This window comes from Lissotriton vulgaris, chromosome 1_1, assembly GCF_964263255.1.
Source record: "Lissotriton vulgaris chromosome 1_1, aLisVul1.2, whole genome shotgun sequence".
Taxonomy (NCBI): Eukaryota; Metazoa; Chordata; class Amphibia; order Caudata; family Salamandridae; genus Lissotriton; species Lissotriton vulgaris.
Window position 1 is genome coordinate 49665905 of NC_141685.1, and position 12436 is coordinate 49678340.

At 45.9% G+C, this 12436-nt stretch overlaps 2 protein-coding genes across 2 annotated transcripts in view; both read right to left on the reverse strand.

Annotated features, from left to right (window-relative positions):
- The window catches only part of LOC147737191 (uncharacterized), a 41552-nt gene extending 35854 nt beyond the window's left edge, over positions 1-5698 (reverse strand). The window contains exons 1-2 of the mRNA XM_086919048.1: positions 5627-5698; positions 4916-4968 (exon numbers count right to left, since the gene is read on the reverse strand). The gene's annotated coding sequence lies outside the window, so the exon portion shown is untranslated. The remainder of the gene's footprint in view (positions 1-4915; positions 4969-5626) is intronic.
- Positions 649-12436, reverse strand: part of LOC147737192 (uncharacterized) — a 77001-nt gene continuing 65213 nt past the window's right edge. The window contains exons 2-4 of the mRNA XM_086919096.1: positions 5627-5698; positions 4916-4968; positions 649-4393 (exon numbers count right to left, since the gene is read on the reverse strand). Of these exons, the coding sequence (XP_086775222.1) occupies positions 2068-3297 (1230 nt within the window). The 5' untranslated portion in view covers positions 3298-4393; positions 4916-4968; positions 5627-5698 and the 3' untranslated portion in view covers positions 649-2067. The remainder of the gene's footprint in view (positions 4394-4915; positions 4969-5626; positions 5699-12436) is intronic.

Genomic DNA, 12436 nt, shown 5'->3' on the forward strand with positions numbered 1-12436 from the left:
GGAATGTGCAGGCAATCTACCACAGCCACAGGTGATGGATGTTCTAGACGTTTTTGGTAGGACTTCTGGACTGAGGCTAAATTGGACCAAATCCAACTTATATTCAATGTGCAAACTCACAACTTAGAACAGGAAGTGCTGCCCCAATTAGCACTGGGGTGGCACCCTGACATCTTCAGGTATTTAGGGGTGAACTTACCACACCGATGATGAACTTATACTGGGCAATTTAGGTGATGTCCAATGTTAGCAGCTCCCTGTCGTTTTGGAGCTCCCTGCCACTATCGACCCATGGGTAGAGTGGAAGTTGCAAAAATGCTGTTAATACATTTATACTGATTTTTGACACCTCTAGTTTACCCGCCTCAGCGCTTCTTCAGGACATTGGACTCTATTTCTGTTCTTATGGACTTATTCTGGGGAGCGGGCCACAAGAGAGTCGTGCTTCGCAAACTATACTCTACCTTGGAAGGGAATGGGGGGATGTACATATAAAAGACAAATAAAGAACTACAAACTACTGTGTGACTTGGAAGACGAATATTTCTCAATACAGCCCTTGATTGTGATCTTGTTACAGTTCTCACATTATCATCCGCACTAGAAGAGATGGGAGCATGGTGTGTAGGTAGAGCAAAACAGTGGAAGTCACACATTTCAATACAGTTTATTAAAAATGGACAAGGAACTTTAAGATTCAAACCAAGTTTAGATCAAAAAGAAAATTTAATAATTATTCAGAAGCAAAATCTAAAGGTGGGCTGTGATGTAAGGATCATTAATTAGCAAAAACAACTGTCAAAACAAAACAAAAAGGTAAATGAATAAAAAACAAGCAGATCCACTGAATCAATCAGGAAGTCACCTACAAAATTGTAGTTGACTTCGGCAGCTATGCTCGAGAGGGCAAAGATAAGTTTAGTCTCTGGTGATGATTAACACTGGAATTTGATGCGAGGTTTTTGGCTGAATCAGTCTCAGAAGGTGATGAGCTGCACAGAAGTGGCTTGAAGTGCAAAATTCCCACAGAGTAGAGTTGGGTCATCAAGTTGAACCTGAATCCACGGCCATCAAAATGTGTGAAACTTCAAGAAATTACAACAGCTGCCAAGTTATGGATATGGTTCAAGGTTGATGATCAGAGCCAAAGCATGGAACGTGGCAGGCCTGAGGCATGGTTAAAGGGATAGCAGGTTCTATTTGAAACAAAAAGAAGATGGAAAGAGGCCACTCATGTGGATATTTGTAATACGAGGCCATGTCCCATTGGAACGGAAATCATTAGGAATATTTAGGGTGGAGCCACGAATGGTTTGCATATGGTTGGCCTTGTCTTTAGTGGCACGGAGAATAGAAAATGATGTGGCAGGATGTTGCCAAGATTAACTACCAGTCCACCCATCACCTTTAGTTTTTCTCAATGATCAGCCCTACGTGGTACAGACATGAACAGATATTGGTCCCATAGAGACCTACGACAAAGGGACTTCTGCTGCAGCCCCCTGGTGAGGCTCGTTAACACTGGAAACAGTTTGAAGTTACTTGCATTCCAGATCCTAGCAGCGTGGCCTTAAAGTTCAGGATCGAATGGCCTTTGTGGGTCAGAGCCACTGCTTATAAACACTCAGGGAACAAAACACACTGAATGGAATGAGGCCACAAATAGTTACAAAAGAATGAGGTTAATTCAAGCATTTCCATCCCACGCTGTGCGCTGTTCTCAGTACACAGTTTGTTGGACAATCAATGGAGTGAAGTCTTTTTGGCTGCTTCATGTAAATGTTTTGCGATGCTGAAAGCTCCTCCTCAGGGTTGACAGTGAGCACCTTTTATTCTCCCACATTGTCTCTCTTTTGTGGAAAGTTACATTTACAGCTGAAGTTTTTGTCACATTGAGAGCACGGGTCATTTTCTTTCACGTTGTGGGTTCTCTCTTGTTGAATGAAACTGAATCTCCAGCAGACCCTTCCCTGGCATTTAGAACAATTACAAGGATTTTTCCAGGTAAGTTCTCACAGGTTGAGTGGGACCAGATTTCCGACTGAAACTTTTCCAGCATTCAGAGAGCTAAGAACGTTTTTCCCCAGTGTGAGTTCTCTCATGTCTAGTGAGAGTTGTTTTCAATGTGAAGCTTTTGTGGCATTCAGGGCACTGATATGGTTTATGCCCAGTGTGGGTCCTTTCATGCACAGTAAGGTTGGATTTCTGACCAAAGCTTTTTTGGCACTCAGAGCACTGATACTGTTTGAGCCCAGTATGGATTCCCTCATGTAGAGTTAAACCGGATTTGTGATAGAAACCTTTTTGGCATTCAGAACACTGATACCGTTTATGCCCAGTGTGGGTTCTTTCATGCACAGTAAGGTTGTATTTCTGACTGAAGCTTTTGCAGCATTCAGAGCACTGATAAGGTTTTTGTCCAGTGTGGGTCCTTTCATGTGCAGTAAGGCTGGATTTATGACTGAAGCTTTTACAGCATTCAGAGCACTGATAAGGTTTTTGCCCAGTGTGAGTTCTCTCATGGTGAGTGAGAGTTATTTTCCGACTGAAGCTTTTCTGGCATTCAGAGCACTGATAGGGTTTGAGCCCAGTATGGATTCTCTCATGTAGAGTTAAACCGGATTTGTGATAGAAACCTTTTTGGCATTCAGAACACTGATACGGTTTCTGCCCAGTGTGGGTTCTTTCATGTGCAGTAAGGCTGTATTTTTGACTGAAGCTTTTATAGCATTCAGAGCATTGATAAGGTTTTTGTCCAGTGTGGGTCCTTTCATGTACAGTAAGGCTGGCTTTATGACTGAAGGTTTTATAGCATTTAGAGCACTGATAAGGTTTTTGTCCAGTGTGGGTTCTTTCATGTGCAGTAAGTCTGGATTTACGATTGAAGCTTTTCTGGCACTCAGAGCACTGATAAGGTTTTTGGCCAGTGTGAGTTCCCTGATGGTGAATCAGACTGCAACTAAAGCTGAAGCTTTTTTGGCATGTGGAGCACTGATACGGTTTATGCCCAGTGTGGGTTCTTTCATGTGAAGTGAGATTGGATTTGGTACTGAAGCTTTTACAGCATTCAGAGCACTGATATGGTTTAAGCCCAGTGTGGGTTCTTTCATGTACCGTAAGTCTGGATTTGTGATTGAAGACTTTCTGGCATTCGGGACACTGATAGGGTTTTTGTCCAACGATAGTTTTCTCATGTTTAGTGAGGTAGGATTGATGACTAAAGCTGTTCTCACATTCATTGCTCTTATTAGAGTTGTTTATTTCTTTAAGTTGGGTTTGTTCCTGGGAACATGCCATCTTAAGACTAAATTTGATTTCTGATTGTGTACTTGTTTATGTTACAACTCAGCATTAACTTCTAAAATACATTTCAGATGCTCTTCTTAACATATGTATTTTAACTAATGATAGTTTTTACCTGGAGATCATGTTCCTACCTTTAAAGGCACCTATCTCACTTGTCTTATTAACTTTCACTGAGGAGCCCCTTGTATTGATTAAGAGGCCTCTCATGGATTCATTTTCTCCAAGTTATGCCTGGGTGAATTCTCTCTAGTTTAATTAGTCTCATTTAGTGATTCTAGTTTATCACATTTGATTTAATGAGTTTTAAAAGCACTGGTAAGGTCTTTGGGCTTTAGTGTTTGACTGTTAGGTATGTTTTTTCATACAACTAGGGACAGATACTTAGGGCATCCCAGGGTGGGTTATGAATTATCAATAGCGTAACACTGGCCCCTTTTATACTTTCTGTTAGTATATGCTTTTTTGCTCAGTGACTAAGACAGGTACATGATCCACTTTGGAGTTACAGGACCCTTTGAAACCATTCGGATCAACCCAAGAGACAGAGTTGGTGGGGGAAAATCTTCCTATATTGGAAATGGTAAGCCAGCATCTTTGGTGAATTGACATCTGAGAAAGCGTATTTACAATGACTTTCTTTTAAACAACCTTTTCTCTCCTCTCATCTTCAGGAGACAGAGACAAAAGCTTGCTCTTGTAAACCGAGGATATTAGTCTTTTTGACGGTTCTGTCACATCACAACACGTCTACGGATGCTGATCTGTTGTGGAGGGTTTGCGTCTCCAAAGCATTTCTCATAAACCATCAAACAGAATTTACAACACTGAGAATTCCCATGCGCACTGCGTGGGCATCAATTGTGGCCAATGTTCTCCTCAATCTCAGTTACTGACACTTGCTAAACATTTATGGTCATTTTCCTTTAGGGATTTGACAACTTTCACATTCACCAGTTTCTTCCGCTCCAACATCCTCACCATTCCTGGTACATAGAATGTGTTTCTTCTCAAGAGCTCAAGAATGTTTTAACTTTCCTTGTGTTTCTCTAAATTTAAAATTTCTTTTTTCTGTTCATGCTTCAGTCACCTGTAGAAACGGAGTCAGAAATTGTAAATGAACACAAAGAAAAAATATTCATGACCTTATACTTTGCACAAAGAATATATTGACAAAAACAAGCGAGGAAATCAGTTGAGTATCATTTCTGATAGTGGTGAAACAGCTCGGGGACACTGTAAATCGGGAGCTTCGGATCACTGGAGCTCATGGATGTGAGAGAAAACGTAATTACTATTTAAGAAAGAAACACAAGTTGCACATATATTGTGACACAGATTCTCAGCAGCAGCCAACACTATCAATTTACAATTTCTGTGGCAAAGGCTGGCATCACAATGAGATATTTGTAATACTTTTAATCAATTATCTCCTGTCCACCTAGACTGTTAATCTATTCCTTTTTCCAGTGCTCTAGGAAGGGAGATTTTATTGAAGAAAAGAATTCGCTTTGTTGTAATCACTTCTTTAAATGCCACTGTAGACTGACGCTGTGTCCAGTTAGCTCAGTGGAATTCACTATTTCAAATTGTGCGGATGATAAGGACTTACTTGGTGCCCAGAACTCATCACACTCCTCCGACAGGACCCAGGCACTGCAACATCTGAAAAAGAGAAAAAAACAGCACAACAGTAAAGGAAACAAAAAAGGGTCTAGAAAAGAAAAACACAAAACAGAAGGAAGAGATAAAAGGCTATCTTCCACTCTCACCACATGTTCCTGCGCAGGCAACTGTGCAGCAGATGCTTGTAAACCCATAAGTTACTTCTAAAGACAGTGCCCCCAAGGTCAGCACTAGGTGCAGCTCCACCGGTTGCATCACCCTAAAGCAAGCCCTGTGTGCATGTGTCTTCACACACATATACTGTGTCTTTTGCTTGCAGTAGATAAGACAGAAAAGGATAGTTTAGGAGGACATAAAGAGATGGAAGTTAGATCAAGAGAGAAAAGACGCCGAAAGAACAGTCAGAGGGGGGAGAGTATCACGTGGTGTAGAGGAGGAGACAAATGTGCCAATAGTTAAGGAACTGCTGGGCAAAACCAACCTAAAAAGGAATCGGACCTGCACAACACCCCCAACATTTCCAGGAGGAATGTGGCTCCATCATAATATTATCAGAAGTTTGATAACAACAAGAATAGTGTACAGAGGGAGTCAAATGTTGAAGCTGAAGAGGCAAAAACAAAACAGAGATCAAGAAAGGGAATAGAGAAAGAAGAAACTGGGGAAAAGGAAACTTAAGAGTTATAGGAATCCTTACCTGACAGTTATATTATATTTTGTTCCTTCAAGGGTGGCAGCCACGCTGCACTGCCTGGTCATCCCGGAATACCTTGAAAGGAAGTAAAGAAATAGTTTTGCATCAGACAACTATCACACTTCATCACATTTTACAAATAACCGTCCTGAACTTACAACACAAAAGAATCTCTTGTTCTCTGGAGGCCATTGTGAAGCAAATATGGGTATGAATAAATACTTTTTTGGTTCACCAAGAACCATGATCCCTTGCTGGAAAAGGTCTCTGTGAATATGGAGTGCACCCACAGTCTCAGAGAACAAACCCCAACACAGTCCACTTCTTCATAACCCCCATCTTTCCATTTACAGACCATGAAACTTGCAAATCAAAACAATCTGGTTTGCAAAGGTATGTTAAAGTCCTTGAACATAATTCTGCCCACACTTCATAAATCAACCAGACTCTTATATTTATACAAACCATGCTCTCTGAGCAACTGCAATTCAAGGTCAAACTGATGCAGAGTTTGAATGCCAAGCAATGGAAGTAACAAAGCATCAATGTGTTGGTGCTTTTTATCTATAACTTATCTGAAGGGATGATGCGGAGGGTCAGCATAAATAAATCCTTCACGAGACAAAACTTGGAACATTGAAATGTTTAGATCTCCATTGAAGACAACAAAGCAGCAGCAGCCTATACAACCTGATATAGGCCAGCTGCTCTCAACATTACAATGTCCTAATACACAGCCTCTGCCTCTCTGAAATATATGGATTGGACAGGAGAAGGCAGAAGATAGAGCCTGCAGCAGGGCACACAGGAGCCTCCCCCCTTCCTCCTCCCGTAGCTCGCAGTGTCACTGGCATCTCGGAAGGAGGGGGGGGTTCTGCTCATCTCCCGTATCGCCTGACTCACCTGAATGATGAAAAGCAGTTTAGCCAAGCCCAGGGAGAACCAGGGGCTGACCTCAGCCTCCTTTCACAGCGATTGCTGTGATTGTTCAACAATTAACCCCTGTGATCCTGCATGCGGCTGTTAACTGTTCAACATTCACGCTTACAGCAGTTCGGAGTACCGGAGGTGTTTCAACCCCCTGGGTCTCTGGGACACCGTTGTTTTATTAAGTAACACATTCTGCACTCATAGGTCAAACAGTGTAAAGACCTTATAGTCAGCCGTAGCAGGCAATACTGCCCATTAAAGGACTGTTCTCTTGGTAAAGGCCCTTGTCTTTGGAGCTACAACAAGCTACAAAGCTATATTAAAGGTTTCAAATAATTACTGAAGGCATAAACATGGTTACTCAATCAGAGAAATAATTATCATAATATTTGCAGGAGGATCACATAAAGGTAACCTCTAAAGTATATCAAAAGACAGACTCAGAAATAGCTCTAGCTGTAAAGTCAGTAGACAGACCAGCACAACAAATGTGTGCTAAGAAATAAGAAAACTTTTTTTATAATATCAAATAGCAAACTGACTAGAACCTGCTTAGTTAGAAATCAAGGAAACGTTCTTACGTTTTTAGACAGAGAGAACACATTATTAACATGGTTCATGATGAGGTAAAAATGACAGCAATCAATGAATGTTCATGAAAACATGGCACAACAAAATGTAATTTAATAAACGACACCCACAAAATGAATAATGAATTGTGACTCTTCACCTAAAAGTCACCAATCATTTTACAAGGTTTTTCCCTAACATAATAACTGGATCTTAATCACAGTTTAAGTTTGTGGCCATTCATCAATGACTTAATTTGTATGGGAACATTTGCTGACAGCTTATTAGTTGTTTATTAGAAATGCCTACAACTTGGATTTGTTTCCCAAGAGGGGTGGGTTGGGAGCTCCCGTCAGTCTGACTGTGGAACGGGAGGCACATTTATTGATTAAAAGAGATGCTGGATTCCCATTTACTTATTCTACAAAAGGGCCCTCTAGGTGACCTCTAGGACTGCACCAAGCACACAATCCTTCTTCCATCTCAGGCACCGTCATTGTGTCTGATTCAGTCCAGTAGAAACTCCTAGTGTAGATGCAAGTTGTGGAAAATCCTTATTAATCACTAAAGGATTTTGTTGAAATCTTACATTTGTTGAGAATTTAGCGTTCTATTCTGCACTGGGCTGCGGGTCCATCGGGACTGAAGGCATGTTCCAATTATCTGCCTTTGATTCTCCATGCTCGGCACACAGGCCAGTTGGGCTGGGACCACTGACTGTGACATCCCATTCTGTGTCATCTGATTCATGTTCCATTTTCCCAGGTTCCTGCAAACATCGCAAGGATCAAGTCTTATTCTGCACATTATTAGTGTTTGAATTATTTAAATTGCCACTGTCAGTAAAACCTACACCCCGAGCAGGGCCGGACTGGCCGTAACGGGCTTCCAGTGGTTCCCCGGGAGGCTGAAAGAGTGGGGGCCGATTCTTCAATGCTGGGAAACATATTTCTTACTGGGGGCGGTTTTGCTGTGGTGCTGCTATATCGCCCCCAGCAACAAAAGAGGCAGGGAGCTGGTCCGTCAAAATTGTCAGGCCTGGTTTGGGTTCTCAGTCCGGCCCTGACCCAGAGGAACAACATTTCCTCCTTGCACATACTGAACATCATTACTCTGCACACCAACGCCGTGCATATCCAAATTCACACCAGCAACAAACCCAGAATCAAAACGAGAATACAATCGGTGAGAACCACTTTTGTCACCCTTCTGGATAATTTTTGACTGAGCCATCATTATTATTATTTTGATCTTCTTCTGCTTAGTAATACAATTGTCACTAGAGTACTTTGGTTACAACAAAATCTCATCCAGAATATTAGTCTGCAGCCCCTCACATTAAGCACTAACATCTGGATGCATAGCTAAAAGATGCGCCCTCTTTTACCCGGTCTTCGACTTTGCAATATTGTCTGTAAATCTGCATTAATCTCTTGTATATATAATAAAGTATTCTGAGGCGCTTCACTCTGTGGCTCTTCAATGGCCAGTTTACAAGCAACTTACACTCATTCCACAAATCTCTTGGGACAACAATTAACAAACTTAAACTCAGCTCTCGACCACCCCGCCTGGACGAACAGGCCTCATCTCCACTGCATCCCTCCTGGACAGGCCCCACCTTCTATGAACCACCCAAACATAGGACAGGCCTCACCTCATCTGCACCCCTGGAGAGGCCTCACTTCCTCTGCACCCCTGGACAGGCCTCACCCCCTCTGCACCCCTGGACAGGCCTCACCCCCTCTGCACCCCTGGACAGGCCTCACCTCTTCTGCACCCCTGGACAGGCCTCACCCCCTCTGCACCCCTGGACAGGCCTCACCCCCTCTGCACCCCTGGACAGGCCTCACCCCCTCTGCACCCCTGGACAGGCCTCACCCCCTCTGCACCCCTGGACAGGCCTCACCTCTTCTGCACCCCTGGACAGGCCTCACTTCCTCTGTACCCCTGGACAGGCCTCACCTCCTCTGACCCCTGGAGAGGCCTCACCTCCTCGGACCCCTGGACAAGCCTCACCTCCTCTGCACCCCTGGACAGGTCTCACCTCCTTTGACCCCTGACAGGCCTCATCTCCTCTGACCGCTGGGCAGGCCTCACTTCCTCTGCACCCCTGGACAGGCCTCACCTCCTCTGACCCCTGGACAGGCCTCACCTCCTCTGCACCCCTGGACAGGCCTCACCTCTTCTGCCCCTCCTCTGGACAGGCCTCTCCTCCTCTGCCCCCCTGGACAGGCCTCTCCTCCTCTGCCCCCTGGACAGGCCTCAACTCCTCTGCCCCTCCTCTGGACAGGCCTCTCCTCCTCTGCCCCCCTGGACAGGCCTCATCTCCTCTGACCCCTGGACAGGCCTCTTCTCCTCTACCCCTCCTCTGGACAGGCCTCTCCTCCTCTGCACCCTTGGACAGGCCTCTCAGTGAAGGATTCTCATTAAGGACAGAGGAGCCCAGAGTTCATTCCACACCATACAGCGCCTCTGACTCCGCCCTGAGCCTCGGGGCGCTATCCACAGGCCCCGAAGAGAGACACTGCTCCCCTGGACCTGCCCAGAGGCGCCCCCCGGGGGCAGGACTGTGGCTCGGACCGAGGCGCTTTAATACCACACACCAGACACGAGGCGCTACACACGAGGCACGTGTTCATCACTCAGAATGAGGGAAATGAAGGAAATGTCCTGATCCATTTCCATCTTTCAGCCCCGGGGCCTGGTTCGGGTGATGCTGCTGCCCCCCCCAACACCCCTCAATGATCTGTCCCCAAAAAGTGACTTTTAACCATGAAATGTCCTCTCCGGAGGGGGTAGATCTCTTGGGTATTTCTGACTTGTGTTGATGATCGTGTCTTGTGCAGCTGACACTGCACCCCACTGTGCCCCACTCCTGATGTCTGTCCCTCTGGGGGTGTTATACTGTGTGTATCTCTTCTTGTCACAACTTGTGATAATAAATGTTTAATCCGAGGCGGCTTGGCTGCCCCCCACCCCGTTCACGCTCTATAAAGATCCTAAAATAAAGACAGAATAATCCCTTTCCTGAGCGACTGCTGCTGCCTCCCCCTGGGGACCCCTGTAGAAGGATAGGAGGGGCCCCTCTGCTTCTCCATATGGGAGGGGCCCCTCTGCTTCTGCTTATAGGAGGGGCCCCTCTGCTTCTGGGAGGGGGGCCTCTGCTTCTCTTCTGGGGGTGGGAGGTAGAAATTAGATGGATGGAAAGAGAGGAAGAGGAGGGGGAGGCTGGTATATCTTAAGGATTGTGAGGGCCCTGGGCCAAACATTTTGGGGCCCCTGCACAGACCAGTTGTGGGTTCCTGATCCAATCAGACTGCTCCAGACTCTAAAGTGTGTCCAATGACCCAGCAGCAGCTCACTGACACTGCGCACAATCCCTGCCACCCACCTGTAATACAAATATATGAAAACAAACTGTGTTTAAAAACCATTCAAGGCCATCAGGGCAGGGCTGTGTGGAGAACAGAGCCAGGTCTAGCAGGGGCCCCTAAAAGGCCGGGCCCGGGGCCAGAGCCCACTTTGCCAAGGCGGTCAGAGATGAAGGAAAGAAGTGGAGATGGATGGATGGGTGGGTAGATGTGTCAGTGGGTGGATGGATGGGTGAAATGGATGTGTCAGGGTGGATGGATGAGTAGATGGATGGATGGTTAGATGGATGGGTCAGTGGCTGTGTGGGTGGGTGGATGGATGGTTGGGTGGGTGGATGAATGGGTGGGTGGGTGGATGGATGGGTGGGTGGATGGATGGATGGGTGGGTGGATGGATGGATGTGTCGGTGGGTGGATGGATGGGTGGGTGGATGGATGGATGGGTGGATGGATGTGCGAATGGATGTGTCAGTGGGTGGTTGGATGGTTGGGTGGGTGGATCGATGGGTTGGTGGATGGGTGGGTAGATGGATGGATGGTGGATGGGTGGGTGGATGGGCGGATGGATGTGTGTTGGTGGATGGATGGGTGAGTGGATGGATGTGTGGGTGGATGGATGGGTAGATAGATGGATGGATTGATGGGTAAAAGTCTGATGAGGAAAAATAAGTGCCAGCCCCCAAAAAGAGAGTGCTGAAGGGCCCCACCTCCGACCACCACCTCAAACTAAGCTCTAATCTACATCTTACCACTTGGTTGACAAATGAAAGAATTTTGGGCCATCAGGTGGGGTGAGGGGAAGAAAATCAGACAGGAAGGGGAAGAATGAAAGAAAAGAAAACACGAAAAAGAGAATGCTTGAGGAAGAGAATACACGCGAGTCGCTCCATGACCACATCTCCTCGACCCATCTCTGTGGACTTCTGATACAGCGAATGTCTGCGTCTTAGCTGTTGCTTCTTGCTCAAACGCTATGGTGGTCTCATGATCCTACGGGTGGGGGGGTAACCAGGTCTCGCTCATTGTGGTCTCATGATCCTACGGGTGGGGGGTAATCAGGTCTGGCTCATGGTGGCCTCATGATCCTACGGGAGGGGGTAATCAGGTCTGGCTCATGGTGGTCTAATGATCCTATGGGTGGTCTGGCTCATGGTGGTCTCATGATCCTACGGGTGGTCTGGCTCATGGTGGTCTCATGATCCTTCCGGTGGTCTGGCTCATGGTGGTCTCATGATCCTACGGGTGGTCTGGCTCTTTCGTCCAAACATCTTGTGTCGGTGTAGATGTGGCCAAAGAATGTGATCTCTTCTTTTTCTCTTTCACGTTTGGCTGGATTCAGTCAATCCAACGCCGTCCTGTTGCAGGTCTCTCCTCCTCAGTCAGGAAGCCCAGAGACTCTGGGCCTCATTTATGAGGTTTTTTGGTAGGGAAGCACCACAAGGAATCTTGCTGCACTGTCCTACGTCAGAACAATCTATGTGATTCAGCGCATTCCTGTCCTTTTCCCCAGCGCAGGTGTAATGGAAGGGTGCCTGCGTTGCAGGGTTGATTGATTGTAGGGAGACGCTCCTGCACAAAGTCAATCACATGAGGCGATTTCCTATTACAATAGGTGTGTAGCAGAATGCAGCACAAATAGAAAAAGGAAAGCCCGAGGAGGAATAAAAAATACATCTTCTGGTTGTGCCTCCCTAATGCCACCCACAGTAACAACTATGGGTCACCCGTTTCATGCAGTGCTCTGCGTGAAAGGGGCACATATTTATAAGGCCATGAAAAGCCATGTAAAGTGGCTTCACGTGGCCTTATAAATATGCAGTGGCACATTGCGCCACTGGAGCTTAAAAAAAGTGAAGTTCCGGCGCCGCAAAAGTGCCAGTCTCTGGGTTCTACGTGCACCAGCATGGGACCTGGCTAGGTGCCAACCATCTGGTCAGCT